The sequence below is a fragment of the Phallusia mammillata genome, chromosome 8 (genome assembly GCF_965637545.1).
Source record: "Phallusia mammillata chromosome 8, kaPhaMamm4.hap1.1, whole genome shotgun sequence".
NCBI lineage: Eukaryota > Metazoa > Chordata > Ascidiacea > Phlebobranchia > Ascidiidae > Phallusia > Phallusia mammillata.
Window position 1 is genome coordinate 6,329,064 of NC_137259.1, and position 18,625 is coordinate 6,347,688.

General features: G+C 36.3%; 1 protein-coding gene across 1 annotated transcript; it reads left to right on the forward strand.

Annotated features, from left to right (window-relative positions):
- Positions 1–1,309: 1,309 nt before the first annotated feature.
- LOC145204402 (spermatogenesis-associated serine-rich protein 2-like) lies at positions 1,310–18,448 on the forward strand. The gene is made up of 15 exons (XM_080076926.1): positions 1,310–1,428; positions 2,065–2,173; positions 2,624–2,787; positions 3,225–3,555; positions 3,898–3,938; positions 4,162–4,192; positions 4,977–5,083; positions 5,495–5,576; positions 5,975–6,187; positions 8,086–8,337; positions 12,965–13,029; positions 13,399–13,490; positions 14,880–14,925; positions 15,194–15,709; positions 16,096–18,448. The coding sequence occupies exons 1-15, from the start codon at positions 1,408–1,410 to the stop codon at positions 16,120–16,122; spliced, it is 2,097 nt and encodes a 698-aa protein (XP_079933052.1). The 5' UTR covers positions 1,310–1,407; the 3' UTR covers positions 16,123–18,448.
- The last annotated feature ends 177 nt before the right edge of the window (positions 18,449–18,625 follow it).

An 18,625-nucleotide genomic window follows, 5' to 3' on the forward strand; every position in this document is an offset into this window, starting at 1 on the left:
GCAAAGTGTTATGTACTTGGGTTGTCATGGCCGGTGCTGCATCCTGGTTTGCGGTCAACCCGGATCTGCTTTTGTATGTATCACCTAAAATTCATCAAAACTTTGCCGCCATGTGAAATAAGATTGATGCCTGTAAAGTAAATGTAAAGCACATTCATTGTTAAGAGGTTGTGTGTGTATCACCACGTTTGTTTACCCTGTATTTATACATTTTTGCATTGATTCTAAGTTAGAAATTTATATATATATTTTAATGTTAATGTACCTAATTTAAGCTACCAATAGTATCTTTACGAAGGTACTAATATCACTGAAAAGTTGTTATGTGAAGGTGATTGTAGAGCCTGTTTCTGTCTACTTTAGAGACTATATATATATATATATATATATATATATCTTAAATTGTGACATTTTAGTACTTTCGTTATGTTGATAACCATAGTCACTGTTTGAAGTTGAATGCCGCCAAATCAGAACTTTATTAGCCTCCTATCAATTACTGTAAATACTTTATCTGTGCTACCCAGTGCCACAGGTCACAGTACAAAGTCTGGTTTTGTGTGTGGTTAATTTTCAACCCAAGTGCAGAGGGCATTGCTCTTGTTTATGTGTTCATGATACAATGAAGCACAGCTTTGCAACTTATTAATGTGACATTTGTATGGGTTACATAACAGGTCATGCTGTTCAACACAATAGAACTTTATAAATTATGACAAAAATGGTGTGCTCAAGTTTTCAGCATCAGTTGAACACAGACTGAAGCTTCAACACTTTTATATCTAAGGAATAGTTGTTGCTTTGAATTAGTTGAATATGTAGACAGTTTAATAAAAGGGCATTCTGCTACATGTCTGCTTTTTTACAGAAATTGATAATGCCTGTTTTTATACTGTGAAATATACATACAGTACATCTGTTATTTTAAGAAATGATTTATGCTTTGTACCTGTTCTTTATAAAACAGTCAAAATATTCAGATCAAAATTAGTTAAAAAATATATTCTAAATGCCCAATTCTGAAGTGATACATTGTGGAAAGTTTCGATAGTTTACTGTGGGAGCTTTTCCAGAACAAAATGTCGATAAAGTTTTTGTAACCATAGCACATAGCAAACACAGCATTGTTTGGTTCATGTAATTATAGATGTCATTGTTGAGTTGTTTTTGATGCTAAACCGGTTGTAAAGCGGCAGCACAAAGTATAGCAAATAACTACATCAAGGTTTTGTCAAGGTCTGTATAACTTGAATTACTTGACACGCACCTTGTTTAATATGGTAGCAGTCTTGTAAAGTTCAACTTGTGCTGTACTGATTAAGTGTATTTCTATGACGCAGATCATTTCAACTGTTTTAGGGAAGTGACTTGAAATACTTTTTGCTTTAACACTAGTGCACATTGGAAATGGCCTCAATCAAGGAAAAGGTACATGTAAATTTTTGAATATGTTTTTAAACATATGGATTTTAAATTCTTTCTGCACACTTTTTATAAAATATTGAAAACAACTATTTTGTCCTAAATGCAACAAAAACCACTTTAGTCTGTTAGTAAAATTACGTATAAATGAAATAATACTGCACTGTAATATTGATGTAAACATATGTATTTAAACCACATTTGATATGTGCACACCAGCTAATGTGGCTTTCCTGAATATAATTTATTTATTTATGAGGATATTATTAAACAGCTAAACATATGTCATGCTGAAAAACATAGAAAATAACATAGGATGTAAGCTCCATAGTATAGTCTATGCTAAGGATTATAGTCTATGCTAAAGAAGAGTCTATGCTAAGGATTTCCACATTTTTTTGTACGTTTATTTTATTTTAGACATTTTTTTTCATGTAACATAAATTCTGTTTAACTTAAAGCGATATAGTTTGTGAAAACCTAACACTTGTGTCCCTCATTAGTTGTGATGTTAGAAAACTGCAATTTATACTGATGAATTTGTGTTAAGTTGACATAGTCCCCCCATCCCAACCCATTCCCTACAAAGCTTTGACATTTGGAAGCCCTCTTTACACAGCTTAACCAAGGTGTGTTTTACAGATTGCTGCCGTTCGTGCTGTGGTCAGTGATCGAAGCAACGATCAGATCGTGCTTGTTCTTCAACATCATGATGGGGATGCAGACAAAACCATTGCAGACTTTCTTGAAGGTGATGTATATATAGTTGGGATACAACTTCTTTCAATGTTAAAGATAATGCATTGAACATACAAATAACTTTTTTACCTAATATGTCAATCAATTGGCTGAATGCATAACAATGTTTCAGATTATATAGTTTTATAGCTCTTACCTACCTGAACAGTGTGTATTGAGTTTTACACTTCCTGCTACTGCTGCTACTGATATATAATACACATATGAATTGCTGTTAAGTAACTTTGAAAATACAATGTTTTTAACTTGATTTTATGCAATCATAGTTATTTTTTGAAGTCACAGTTTTAACTCCATTTACAATTACCGGTACCGTTTGTCATTGTGGTTTGTTTTGCAAGTTGCTTTCGTTTTACCACAACCTACGTTTATTTTACTTTTTAGACAATTTTTGTTAACTGAATCATAACTAAATGATTTAAATCGGTATTTTTTGTTGTAGGTAATGCTGATGACATTTTGACCGAATGGCAACATGCCGGTCAAAACAAATCTGCAAAAGCTAAAAAGCGCAAGAAGAAATTACAGCAGAAAAAGGCCAAAGCTCAGGCACAAGCTGCTGAAACTGCCCAGAGCAATGAAGAAACAAAGCCATTACAACTCACAGTAAGCTTAAATACTCATATAGTGCTTTTACACAGTTTCCAAAAAATAAACAAACTATTCCTAAATTTGGCAGGTTTTTTTAAGAAAAAAAGGTTTTGGACCAGTTGAAGTATTTCCTTCTGATTAAATTATCCAGTGCCAGGATGTTTGGTTAATTAGCATTCGCTGGATAAATCCATCCTTATTCAATAGAGCAGTAGTTCTTAAACTGTGCGTCGCGACGCCCTGGTGCGTTGTTTCAGTTTTCCAAGGGCGTCGCAGAATAGTTCCGTTACATGGCTTTTTGTTGTTGTATCAATAAACACAAATTTAATAATAAGTTTCCTCATTAACTTTTATTTGCTAGTGCATCGCAAGTCCAGAAAACGTTTCCAGAGGCATCACAATAAAAAAACTCTGCAATAGAGTAACTATTTATTTACTCTTTCTTGAACTAGAATGGCCACAATGAAGACAGTGGAGACATTAAAAATGGAACACTGAACAATGCAGAGGCAGCTACTGCCCTAAAACTGCTGCTTACTGACTCCAAAACCAGCTCTAATGAAAAGAACTCCACTTCGAACAGCCCTGAAATAAATCCTTCTCCACCTCCAGTGGTCAATGGCACCTCTGATGCTGCTGTGTCTGCTGAAGTGGCCAAGGCTATTAAACAGCAGCAGTTTTTGTACCATGGGGGACGTAGGTCAAGAACCTCATCCGAAACTAGTACCAAGTCAGCTGCTAACAAGAAGAAACACAAAAATACACCAAGCAATCTTGTAACAGGTATTTATGTAACTGATATAATTAAGGACTAAATATGTAAACAGTAGTATGGTAATGTCTGTTTTCTTGTCGTAACAACCATACTGTGTCACTGCAATTTCACTCTTTGTTAATGTTTGCAACATACAATATTTTATGTACTAGTTGCCTAGTGGCTCAAACCAGTAAATGTTTTGAATTATAAATTTATTTGAAAAGAATTGTAGAAAATTAAAACTTGTCAGCATCATAGGTAGTTGTTTTTCACCTAATTCACAAATTGGTTCTGCAACAATCAACGGCAGTCTGTCATTCTTTGTGCTAAAAATAAATTGGGTAAGTGTAATTGCTTTACCTTTGCAGGAAACCAACATGCTACAAATGGACAAACAGCCACCAGCCAAGTAAGTTGTTTTCTCAATATTTTGCACCAGAGATGTCATTGGCTGCAACTACACTATGTGATTAAGATATTCTCCTTTGTTCATATACTTTATCATTCTAAATAGGATTTTTGAGTGTTGTTTAATGATTTATGATACAATTTTGAATTTGAAATCATGTCAGTTTAATTGTAAGTGAACTGAAAGTGTTTTGACATTAATCGTTTTTTAAATGTTTTTACAGCATGATACTGGAATTTCTGCAAACAAGAAAAGTAAGTTTAAATTAAAACTTTATGTTTGCTGACTATAGCATAGCGTGGTTCAAAGAACTGACCCTGTATCAATGTGAGATTGTAGAATTTCAGTAAAGTATCATTTCCATGTCCTGCATGATGTAACCAGTTGTTAAACCAGTTTGGCCATGTGACAAAGCAACTTTTTTAGATGTTACATAAACTGCTTGGTAAGAAAACTTAATTACTTTTTACACCATATATTTTATCTACTCCCTAGTTTACCCCTACATTTATGTTTTTTGACCTCATGTTAGTTTACAAGTGTAATGTTTTTTTTTTGAGAATTAATTTTATTGCTGATGATCCTTTTTCAAGTAAAAGCCTCAGGCTAATGAAACAAAGACACAAAAAATAAATGTAAAAACATACATACCATACGCGCTATGGCACTGTGAATAAAAGTATTACAGAACAGACAAATGCTTTTTTACACCACACAAAATTGGGAACAATTAGGAAAACTTGACATATATATATCATACACGAGATTTAGAGTTTTGGTAGCTAAGCCCAATCTGCACAAAAAGAGTGGTATATAAATCTAATTTTAATATGACTTGCTTTACTTGCATATTAGTAATTTCTGAGTGTTTAAATTTGTAAAATTGTGTCAAAAATGTTTGCACAATAATATTAAACATGAATCTTTGCAAGATAACATGGCATTTGTTGCTGTGCTAAAATGAGTCTGGGACATTGTTGTGATTACTGGAAGCAAATCAATAGCAATTTCAATTGACATAACATCCTGTGTTGGCAGGCATCGAAAAAGCTGTAAAGGACTTGCAACGCTGCACTGTTTCTTATGGAAGATACAAGAACCTGCTAAATGGAGAGATTCAGGACAGCTACAAAAGAATCAAACAGGTTATTATTTTGGTTAAACTAAGATATATTCCATCATTTTGGCTCTCTAAAAGGAGACCCATATTGTTTTCACCATGTTGCCATGTATTTATTCAGTTTTATTCTCTTTTGGTCCAGACTTAGCCATCCACATAAAACATTTGAAGTTGTGAATAAACACTCTTTTACTGCTAGTTTTCCTGTGTGTTATTCAAATCTTTTAAAATATTGCATGATTTTTAGGTTTACAAAACTGACATACATTTTTTTGTTAGTATCAGTGCTGCAGTGTTAATTGTTTGTGATGACATTTGTTTACTATAAATAAATAACTAATGAGACTTATAAATATGCATTTTTGAGTAAAATGTTTCATATTTTGCTAGCAAAATGCAAAAAATGTATTTACTTATATTTTTATTTTTTGTTTAGACTTTTGAGGCACTTACCAATGCACTTATGGACAGAGAAGTACAATTAATTCGAAACCTGGATGAAATTAAAAACGCAGCATGTGAGCATATATTAAGACAATTCATGCTTCAGTATCATTTGCTCCCTGTTGTCTTTTAAATGTACAATTTTGAAGTCCAAAAACTCACTTGTATTGAGTCTTTTCACATGTAGCGAAGGCATATTGTTTTGACATAGTGTTTTTAAATGTTTTTGATGCTATTTAATTTCCACCTTTGATTAAAGAAATGGTTGTGTAGGTTTCTTTAAAACATAAAAATGGTTACTTGCTTTGGTGTTATAATAGTCACTTTTTTGACCCAACGTGTAGCATATAAGAAAGAAGCAAATGCTTCTCAGCCAAACAAATTGATTTGTAAAATTCAAGATATATATTTCACCTATACATGCAACGTGTAACTTAAACATGGCAAAAAAATTAAAATTTAACTTGTTCAGTTGAGCTAATGGCAAAACGTGAAGCCCAAGCACATGAGTTAAAACGACAAACTGACCGAGTGGATGCTATGAGCCACCAGCAGTTGAACGACCTACGAAGTGAAATCAAACATTTTGTCGCTGAACGGAAGTTTGATGAGGAATTGGGTAGAACTTCAAGATTCACCTTTGACCCCGAAATTCTTTCCAAAGTTATTCCCTCCTTTGGAGAAAGTAAGTCATTGTTTTCAATATATATGTGTAGTTAACAAAACTTTTAGTCACAATTGCAGATCATTCGATTTGTTTAACTTGGTGTTTTGTCTTAAAACTAGCACTAATGTGTGGTGTTATAAAATACTTAGTGAATTGTCTCGGGATTTATGAGTATGTGTTGTTGCAGTTTCTGCCAAAATTGTTTTCCACCATATTGCAGAAATGCAGGCTTATAACTTATGACCGAAATTGTTTTCAGGAGTTTGGTAATAACTATATAGTTCACATGTAAATATTTTGAAAACCACAAAGTAAGATCTACTCACATTGTAAAAAGCACTATTGTGGGCATGCTTACTAGAATCAAATATAAAAAAAAAACTACTTTGTTATAGTTGAACTGAATTTTCCTAGTATGTCCTCATGCTAACCAGTAAATAAAATACATGACTTTTCAGTAGTCATTATTATACGTTGAAAATTGAGGTCATTGTCTGGTGTAGAACTGCGGCTTCGTCGAACGCTTTTTGATTGTTTCCTGTGTATTATGTCCGCCAGGTTCAGCGCCGTGCACCTGGACGCAGACGTTTCCTATTCTGGCGTATATTACGTCTGCGTGAACCGTAATTTGAGCCTGGTTTGGTTAAGAATAAGCGTGAAGACAGATCAAACATACCTTGTTACGTTTTTTTCTCTTTAACTGTAGAGAATAATAGGTACACAATTCACGATTTTAGAATTCCGTACCAGAAACAAACTAGCCAGTATATTGGTGTGAAACAGGGGTGTGTAACTTTTGTCACTGTGGGGCCAAATACAATTGCCAAGATTAGATCCTTTATATAACACAAGGTGATTTTACTTTGTTGCATGCCAAATATGCTTAACTACAAGTAAAATTCGCATTTGATTTAGCCACATATTGCCTTGTCGCAGAAAAATAGCACCGCACACCCCTGGTGTAAAACATAACGTTTCAATAGCAACTGGTGTCATTCTCAAATGAATGAATGTAAAAATCAAAAGGCAAGAGCAAGTAAAAAAGACTTGCTATCGAAACGTTATTCACTAATACACTGGTTTGTTTGTTTGTTGAAATCACACATTTTAGCCAGGAAATAGTTTTCTAAATTTTGTTACATTTTTGCATATCTTAGCTTGATAACTAACGTGGACATTATGTATTTTACTTCAGTTGTGCTCATAAGTCCCAGAAAGCATTTTCGGAGCCGAATGGCTAAGGTGTATAATTTTTGGGTAATTGAGGTAAAAGACTTGACGAAAGTACTTAAGGGTATAAAGAAATGCGTGCATTTGAACTTTGTGGTTTTGCTACGAATTATAAACCTCCTGTAGCGAAAATGTAGATAGTTTTACCGTGAGCAGTTGCTTGTGTACAAAACATGTGTTTGGCAATGATGCCCATGGTTTACTATTTAATACAAATATATAACATTTGTCATAACATCATAACTTAAGCTGGTTTTATGACATTTCATATTTGTTAGTTTACGCGCGTAACACATCATAGTACGTAAATCATAGTATGCCAAGATTGAAAGCGTAGTATCGAATCAACTGGTCACCAAGTATTTCCATTTGGCAAGGCATAGGCTGGAAAAATCTAGCCTGCGGTGGGATTAGAACCGTGCACGACCACGGCCTTTTCGGGTCTCGATAAACCAACTGAGCTACACAGGCTCAGTATTGAACCCGTCGATGGTCGAATCACAAGCACCGTTGCCTGCCTCGTATCCTGCACATGTCTGATTCGTAGTAGGGGATCACCAGGTCGACCATTGATCAGCTATGCTAAATTTATAACTGGCATCAGCCCTAATGTGTTCATGCAGACGCTTAACACTTATGTCCCTTGTGTTGTTCTCATTTTTAAACTTTAAATTATTCAATTTCAGTTACGGGCATCAAGAACTCGTACACGCCGCGTACGCAAACCGAATCAGCCGCTTCTTATACCTCCGACTCTGGCACTAGTTTCCCGGTGGCACCTGTCACTGCCAAAGTGTCACCTGCCACCAAACCCAGCTCGTCGCATACACCACCTAGTCAACTGCCAATCACCGATCCAATCCAGCCTGCTGCCGATTCTTCACGCAATAAGGCACAAATCCCTGTGCCAGATCTCGCACCTACGTCAAATGATAAAGGTGAGTGAAATTTTTTTCTTTTGTAAAATTTTGAAGGAAAACTGATGCGTATTTAGGTTTTGTTAAATTTCGGCAGTTGCATGTCGCAAACTTGCAGATTTCGTTGTTTTTTGGCACCTGATTGTGTGTCATAGGTATTGACATAAAACAGTCCTCTTTGAAACCAATTTTGTAGTCGTTTAGGCCTGAAGTCTGAAAAAATGCATAGCCCGGACAATCAATTAATCTGTCATTAGAGATTAGACCATTTGGTATGGTTAAGGCACTGCATAAAAAGAATTAGGCACGCAACCATTTACATGCAATTTTCGTCCACTTAAAAACTGCAACTATTTCATTGCGACACCCCAAGGCATTTGATATCGTTTTTATGGCAACTTTGCGGTAAAGACTGGCGACATCTTATATTTGCTGTTTCAAAATGTCGACGTTCAAAGTGCAAACCGACAATAAATCCACAAACATATGTTCATGCCTCCAGTTGTACCTACATATTAAGTCAACATGCCACAAAACAGAAAGCCTTGTCAGCTGGTGCAAGATTTTTTAACAACTTTTTGTTATTTGATCATGTTTGTCCAAGGCATGCAACGGTTACTAGACAATAAATAGGCTACAAATTAAGAGTGATGCTTGTTGTGTATGTATTTTTACCCACAGCAATGCCATGTCTTGTTGAAAATGACTTCTACTTTATAGTTTCTCACGAAAGCAGGTGTCTAAAGTTGTTAAAAATTGAACAATAGGTCTTGACTAAACAAGTATTGCTCCTCCAATGGTTTTTATCATAAATAATCGACGTTGGACGTCCCATACAGGACGCCTTCATCACGATAATGGCATATCTTAAAAGACAAATTTCTTATAAAGCGACAAAAATATTGCACCAAAAAAACACACAAAAGCCGCAAAAACAAGCTTGTATCGCTAAACTGGTACTAGCGGAGTGTTAAAACATAGTTTAGTGGTGTAAAATGAGATCTTGCCAACTAAAAATAATGAGTCACGCTCGATATCATTTACCCCAACCGTACACCACGCAGTTTTACTAATCGGTAATTTCAAGGCGTACTGCCGGTGTTGTATTTTTGCCCTGTAGACTATTTGGTCCAGTTTTGGACATTTTGGTTTGACAAGTGTTATCTATCTTTGTGAGTCAATATTATATCGGTATGGTTCCATTCAAATCGCCGGGGGTTATAATTTGTTAATTTAATATCTCGAACTGTTTTCAATACATGCAACCTATATCGTCTTCGCATAATGTTATAATTATAACGCATGAAAAATTAATTGATTGTACCCAATTTTTTTACACACAAATTTTAGTTTTGCCACCTGCCTTGTTTGTTGCAGTTATTGTAACGTCAATTCCAACTTCACGTAAGCAGTTGGTTTTAACCTAATGTTGTTTGAGTATTGAAGTTATTGCGCCAATTCGGACCCATTAAATAGTTGTTGTTTTTCCACATTTTTTATATTATTTGAAAATACAATAGTTGAATTGTCCAAAATGCGAGACATAGCAGTTATACAGTGGTGGTAAACTCTTATTTAAGCAATGTCGCTTCAGAATGTTGCGTTTATAGGAAGTTCCCCTATAGGAGCTCGAATTGTAGCTTGAGGTAATATCACGCCTGGTTGACTACATCCGTTGACGCACGAAAGTAACGAATCTATACAATACCAGGTTTAGGTAGACAGCCAGTTCAAGCCCATAAAATATTACAATCTGTATGTCTCGTTACAGTAGTAAAATGTCGTTTTACACCTACCTACAGAATACAAACAAACTATATGAGTGCATTTGTAGTTCCTATGACTCGTTAAAATTTGTGTTTTACCCATGCAATTGGTATCCTTTTGTACGCTTTCCTTGTGGCTAGTGCACATGCTGTAACGAGACCGAAAAACAACAACACTCAAAAAGGTCTACAGACATAACACCGTACAGTTCACATAAAAAACTTTCTGACATTCAAGTCTGAATGCGTGGTGAGAATCACGTCGCAGCCGAAACTCGCTGTACGCACGTGGGAAATCCCCTTGTCATTATGACGCTATTGACACGCGTCATACATTTTCAAGTGCCTCCGCTTGCCTTTGGGCGCGAGTTGGCAAAACACCGCCGCTATTTTGTCCCATTTTTACCGATTTCATGACTGCCAGGGCAGTGCTATTCAACCGTTTTTGTGATATGCACCATCAGGTTTTTTTTAAGGTTTGGTTTGGGTGACCGCTAAGTAGTTTTAAGAGACCGCAAGTGTTTCATTTAAATAACAAAAAATAGCCATATTTGCTTAAACGAATTATTTATTAGGCTACTGGTAAATTGGGGGGACCGTTTCGGTCCCCCAAAACACCTTAAAAAAACACTGCACCATTTATAACCAATGCCGTGATCTTATGCACCTTTTACGACTGAACAATTAACCGACATTTTTAGCTAGTTTATGGAGAAACGCAAATGTGGATTAATGTTTTTTAGGGAAACGAAACTGTTTTAAATTGGGGGTACGCATGTGTTCATTCACAAACTGCAAATTGCTCGCAATTATCAAACTTTTTAAGCCTCAATGTATCCCTGAACCCTATATGTTCCCCTTTGGTACACCTGTAAGTGTTATGTTGCTTCCAGAGGTTCACCGTGTATCCAGGTTAAAGAGCGCTTTACTATAGGCCAGGGCATTATTGTAATAAGATTGGTTAAATTTGCCATGAAAGTTCAGAAAATTTCTTAAACTTTTGCCCTAATGTAGGCTTGCAGACAATTTGATATTATAATACATATATCATTTTTAGGAGACTGCGTGATTTCGGCAATTCGTGTACTCCTTTGATAATTTGATCAAAACTGACTTACTTAGAACTAAAAGGCCTTGTATAGCCATGTTTATAAAATGTATCCTTCGGCCTGCCCTGGGGCCACGTCCCGCTATTCAGATGCAATAGCACTACCTGGTACATTTCAAAACTTCACTGGTGCTTTGCACTCTATAATTCGGGTTAAAATACAACATGTTCCAATGGCATTTGTGGTATTAGGGTTGCCCTATGGAGGCATTGGAATATCTAAATGTACATTAACTTCATACGCCAAAAAATCCAAAAAGTGTTTTTTAGAATTTCAGTGGAATTTATTTTGCCAAGATCGCTTACATCAGTGGTTCTGGACGTTTTTTTGTGCTTGTATCTTTCCAACGTTAATGAATTTTCTTTGTACCTCTTGTATTTTCACATCAATAATTTTGACACCCTATAGCAGCGCTCTTCAACCTTTTTTCCCGTTGTATACCTTTTTGCAATTTTCAAGCAACTTTGTATACCCTACACATGGTAATTTTTAATTGCGCACATAAAGTAAAACAGTCAACTAATAGTTACGGTACTTGCCTGGTCACGTGAATTATTGTTATACTAGACCAGGGGTAGATAACTTGTCGCCGTGAACATGTAAACTGAAATGCATGTACTGGCGGCCGTGATGTAAATAAAACACGGTACGTATTTGGATTGTAAAACTAGTTTGTGGGTCTGGAAAAAATATTATCAGCCCAGAAGCCACTCAATCTACGGAACAAGCTAGAAATTAAATTCGCTATCAGGCACTATTAGGAAGGATTTACCATTCGACCATTTAAAAAATCAGTTAATTTTGTTTATTTGACTTCATCTCAAAAAGTTCGAAAAATCCTATTTCGTTTTCGCAATCCGTTACTCCAGGAATGTTAAAAGTAAAATCTCAGAAAGTAACAGGTAGATGCTTATTGCTTCATAATTCACATTGTTGGCGCAACAATCCGAAACTGACGCAATAATGTTCACAACAAGCAGGTCAGTCTCACAGGTCATGAATGACGATGCTATGCCTTCCTGCATTTCATACAAAATAGTGACCTTTAATAACACTGACCGCAGCTGTATTCCCTTCGTATACCCTTTTTCAGTCGTATACCCTAGTTTAGATGCGGTATACACTTGGGTATACAGTATACCCGGTTGAAGAGCACTGCCCTATAGTGCTTCAACGTTGTTGCTTCGTAATCCCACGTTTCGAAACACTGGCGTTACTTGGAAAACGTTAAAAAGTAGGTTTTCAAATTTAAATCCCATACCGCTTACCTATATGCTATCACTAAACCACAATATGAGTCACCAACCATAGCCTACCTGGCGATGCGAACACGCTATGAACTGTATTTATATTTAGACAAATGTGCATGTCATATCCCGGCACGCACAGGTCATTCTGAGTATTATGAGGTGTATGTTATGCGTAATCACTATTAGCTTAAATGATGTACTTAAAAGCATCCTAAATTATAGTTTAAAGGTTAGAGATACATTAAACATTTAAACTGGAACTTTTCAACAAAATGGGGAAATCCCTGTATTTTGCCTAAAAATTCAAGAATTCTTTCAAAGAAAATAGATTTCACCTGAGTAATAGGCTTCTTCAGTATCGTATTCATATAGAAAGACAATAAAGCTAAGAGTGCATTATTATTCTAACTTCAGCCATTCATCTTTCAGACTTACGGTTTTATATTTATGAACATTTTAAAGTTTTTTTTTTTCGACAATAGTCCCTGTGCTTTTATGCCAACAGTTTCTTTTTGTATTTCAGCCAAAGAAATAGCGAATGGTCATGTAGAAGATTGGGCTGCAGAATCATCTGACCTTCCTTTGCCTGTAAGTTCATGAATTATTGCCTTTTTTACCTTCTTATTCAGCTTTGCACATAAACCTCGGTTTAACCGGATTCAGTTAATCCGGATCTTCGCCTCATTCGGACAAAACTGAACCTACAAATAATTTCGTGTGGTAAGGCTTTAACTAATCGACATCGATTGATCCGGATCTTCGCCTAACCCGGTAAAATTTGTTGGTCTAAAGTCTAAACGGTTCCGGATTAACCGAGGTTTACTCTAGTCCTAAATGTCTTCGTATGCCCAAGTAACTTGACACCGAAGGATAAAGAGTTACAATTACATTTATGCAAAGAGTACAATATTTATAGCAACAAACTTGATACAACGCTGCTTTTGTCATTTGTAACAGGAGAGTCCAGCTTCTTGGGCGAGTGGAACACCTCTTCTTACACCGGACGGCACTTTTAAAGAGAATTCTATGGGAACGCCGCAACCGCAAAGGTAGAACTCAGATACTGGTTTTCAAAACACGAAAGCGCGATTGAAAAATTATATGTTACAAAGTCTGTAGATGTGTTAATGTGCCTTCGAGTCTGATTTTAAACTTTTGACTTGATTTTCCGTAATATTAAATAGAACTAAATACTATGAACATAATTTCATAACTGGGACCATTCCTGAATTTATGCAGGCCAGTGATAATGACACACTTATATAAATTATAGTACGCCATGCCCATTGAAGGCGTTATACCGAATCAGCCGGTCGCCAAGCATTCCCATACGGCAAGGCATAGGCTAGAAAAAATGGCGTATTGTGATTTGAATATAGAACTAACAATTACGTTTCGAATAAGCGTTATTTGTCCTCAGCACTAAGGGTTAACGTAATTCAGCAATACATGTAACCATGGTCATTACCTTATTCAAATAGAATTATGGTCGAATTTGAATAACCTTATGTCCATTTGAATTGAAACCTAAAATAAATTTGTCCCAGCACCAAGTCACAGACTTCTAAACAAAAGAAAGGGGAAAAGTCAAGGTAACAATTGTCGTGCGTCATAGATGCTTCACACTTATTAGTTTTAATGCTTAGTTAGTTCATCTTAATTTTGGGTATATAAGGTGTCCTAGCGAAGCTTACAACAAATTTCATTTCCTGAAACTTGTTGCTTATAATCTTTTAGCAATAGACAAATTTAAACATTAGAGCAGAATTTAAACTTGCCATAACCGTTGCTTGAACTGTACAGATAAGATGAACTTGATTTTTCGGCCAACTTTTGAACAGTAAATCTCGGTTTAACCGGATTCAGTTAATCCGTATCTTGGCCTAATTCGGACAAAACTTGAGGTACAAATGATTTTTTATGTGGCAAGGCTGATGGACATCGGTTAATCCGAACCTTCGCCGAATCCGGACAAATTTTTGGTCCAAGCAGGTCTGGATTAACCGGGGTTGACTTGTATTTAAAATTATAACTCGATGTCAGGTATCAGGACCACGTTTTAATCAGTTCGATTGTGATTAAGTTAAGTAAAGAAGATGTGGAAAAATATGTAGCGTATTTTTCCAACGTTTTACCTTTAAAATTCTTACAACAAACTTCGGGGAATTCCTACATAACCGTTGAGAGCTAATGAATGAAGATTCCCGGCTCAAAAGGCTTGACCTTATTTTAATGGCGGGTTAATTTCATTCATGTCTGGGTATTTTCTGTGAAATCCCCTGTGGTAAAATACTACCTAGCGGAAATTGTGCGTATTCTACTAACTGAATGCACAGCTGGATAACTTTGGATGTATTGAACAAAACAGATTTTGGAGACAACTTTAATGTCAACACATTTGTTTACAGTTAAACCAAGAATTTTGTGTATTTTTGCAGGACGCAACGGCGGGACCGAAACAAAAAAGCATCTGTTTCGGACAAGGTTAGTAACTGGCTGTGGTAAAATAAATGTATTTAGATTTAAATGGCCATTGTCTGTGTTAAAACTTTCAGAAAATCAGTATTCAATTAGATCCACTTTTTACCTTATTTTAAAGATTTGCATAAAGTAATGTACTTTTTGTGGTAAGACACATACAAATTAACGTATTTTCATTCTTAACTAAGCTATTTTTACTTAACAAATTTAGGTCGATTTTTCAAGTAAGCTTCTCAATTACGCCATTTTATTCAACTCTATTTCTATTTAGGATCAAGACCTCATGCCGCCTCCCGACCAAATCCCTTCATCTCGTGGAGGATCCGCGCCCGCACAGAACGAAATGAAACGTGATCGAAGTGGCGAACGCTCCTCAAGTAACCACAACAACACCTCGAGAAATTACAGAAGCCAGGATTACAAGGCATCTGGAGATCGGGCCCAGCAATTCAGGGACAAACCTCGTGGGGGATACAGGGGTTACAGAGGTGGCTACCGGGGCAACCGTGGGGGCTCCTACCGCGGATCGTACCACGGGCCCCCGAGAGGCGAACAGCAGCCATTCAGTGACCGTTCAAACGACTATGGGTCGCGTCCACCAAGTGGTCAGTACAGAAATGACCGAGGTGGACGTGGTTATGATAACAGGCCATCACGTGGACAATACGGTGGTAACAAGCGTTATAATGATGATAATCGGAATCAAAAGTTTAATAAATCGGAAAGCGATGGACCGCCAAAGAATGTGAACAAAGCTTCTGAAGCCAGCAAACCTGTCGCGTCCAAGGTAACTTTTTAAAAAATTGAAAAGAATGTTTACAAAGCTAAAAAAATGTCAGGATTTCTCATATCGAGTGGCCGACCACCTTTAGCAGTTAATATTTTTTTTTTACTCCATTATACTGCATTAGTCCGCGAAGTTGGATGCTAGGCCATTTGGAGAATCTGTGTCTTATGTGAATAAGCACACGTATCCCCCCAAAAAGGTTACATGAAATTGTTTCCTTTGAAAAAAAGTTTTATGCTTGTGCTTTTTTGCTTGGGATAACTGTTTACTGATGCATTAGGTGACGTATTTTGTTGACTTGAAATTTACAATTTCAACAACAACGTGTTTGTAAACGAACTATTTCACAAAAAAACATATTACCGAACTCCTTGTCTATAATTCAGGCACCGACCAGCTCCAAACAGGAATAAACTGACCAAACTTCTGCTTGAAGCCAAAGACTCGAGAAAAAAGACACTGGATTTTCGACACTTGGCAAGGCTTACTAGTTACTACCTTATGCCATGCTTCTGCAGAATAGAAGTCGATTTTCCACACACTTACTGCAATCGTTAACACCCGATAGCAACCAAAAAGTAGTGCAAAATTTGGTCGTTAAGGAACACTTGTTTCTCTTATTCATCCCTAAAAAAATCGCAAAAATCGCAACAAACTGTCCTGTTTTTCCTTCTACTTTCTCCTCGAACGTCTCTAGTAGAGTTATTAGTGTTTAGATTTTACGAATAGTTCAAGGTGCCTTAAATTTGTCTCTTTTAAGTACCTATTTTAATGTTACGGCGTCACTAAGAGTTATGAAACATCGCGTTTAATTTACCTGCCCAATATACCACAAAAAGATATCTAAACTTTGGCCACACACATCCAAAGTTTCCAATTGTTACTCCAATTTCAAACTAAACTGAGCGTTTAATTTAATAGGCAATACTGTGGTTTTACAATAAGTTTTTTGCTTGTTGGAGCATTAGGGTATCACCAACCGCTTTAGGGACGTTAAGTGCCTTGGTTTTGGGTTTGCGGTGCTCGGTTATGCTTTTCCCTACAGTATTGCACGCTCTATGTATTTCTGCCGCTTCATATATACAAATATATTAATATACATACATTTATATATATACGTAGCGTTTAAATATATATAGAACGGTATTGCGTAGCCCCTACGAAACAAACTAACTGATTCTGTCGCGCCTATATAACTGTCGTAACTTTAACACATGTGCAACCGTCGTGAATTTAGCTTGCGCGCAGGGGATGTTTGAGACAGTGCAATTGGTGCCACGTTGGCGGAAGTAGATGGTCTGTTCAATAGCTATAGTGGTGTTGCGCCTTTGTTCATTGCAAGAGCTTTTTATGTACATACCTTTTTCAGGCCACCCCGCCTCGCCATGACATGTATATAGTTTCTAAAAGTAACTTAAGTTTGGCATTTGTGCCCCTTAAGTCGAAGACGATATTTCAAATGGTAAATCAATTCAGGAAATTTTGAAAAAAAGGTATAGAATTTTAATAAATAAACTTTAAACAGTGAAAAAATAATAATCGCGGTTTATCGTATGTTTAACCGGTTTACATAAACAAAACACCCTTCATTGAAAAATTCAAATAACTGCTCTGACTGCCGCGCTAATTTGAGGGTTCGCGATTTTGTAGAAAATTCTCTGTGTACATATGTTGCGTTATTTTTCGCGTGTTTTAGTTTTTATAGCGTGCATTGGTTGCATAGCGATCTCCTATTCCCCATTCTGGTCTGAGCAAAGTGCCCAGACATACGAGTCATGTGCTTATAACGTTGCAATTTTTTCGGCGCTGCTCTATACTGCGAACATATGTTTAATTTTATGTGTGCAAGTTTATTCTTAAACGGTGATTTTTGACGAAATGAGTTTTCATCTAAAAAAAACCTTCCTTAAAATATAGTTGAATTCCAAGGCAAACTTTTAAATCTAAATTCACTGAAGTTAGGTCCCTCGAATTCCGCAAACTTAAACGTGCCCATCTTTCTGGTGCTCCATTTCTAGCTAATTTGCTGATTTTACTATTCGCGCTACAAGTCCGCTCACTTTAACCCTTACCTATTTACTTTAGACTATTGGTTCGTGTTGGTAAAGCAACCGTGCTAAAAAACAAACGCAAACCTATTCACGTATTTGCTAATGCTTGACAAATTTAATCAACGAATAAGTTTAAATTCAATGCGTTTTATGCGATTGTTTTGGTGCCTTTACGCGTAGTGTATTACAGCAATCCCATGCCCCCAACCAGCCATAAAATAGAATGCGTTGTTTCAGACAACCCATAGATCGCCTATACGGAGCTTAAATACCGTCTAGTATAGCTAGCTAGACATGAAAACAAAATTGAATCCACTTCATTCTGTAACATAACAAAGAATGAAATCTTACATCAAAGCGTGCAATGGCATGTTTCTATGCCTCAAATTACTGAGTACACCTTGAACAAAGCCCTACCAGATCACACCAACCTATACTCGTAATTTTCACACTAACAATGTAAATCTACCCGGCTCTATACACCTTCTGACTGCAATGATGTGATTTTACCGCCAAATTTTCATCCCGCTTTCGTGCATTGAATATAGTTTCGTTTCGCTCATCCAGTTCAGTGCCTCGGCGCAAAAAGCCGGTCGAGGAATAGGGACTTCCCCCAATCCCTTGTGTTGTCGTTATAGCGAATTGTTACTCTTTCGCCAAATGAAAGTTGAATATTGATTCTAAAACATGTGAGTGTGTGTTTGTTGGTTCAGTATAAGGTGGAGGAATGTATATTTAAGATTTGCAGGTTTTAGTGGCATTTGTATTTGTGTTCTTTCAGGCTTCCAAGCATTTAAGTAAAGCATAACATAGGTTATAAAAAGCTGTAGTAGAGATTGCACCCATAAAGGCAACTCTTTGAACT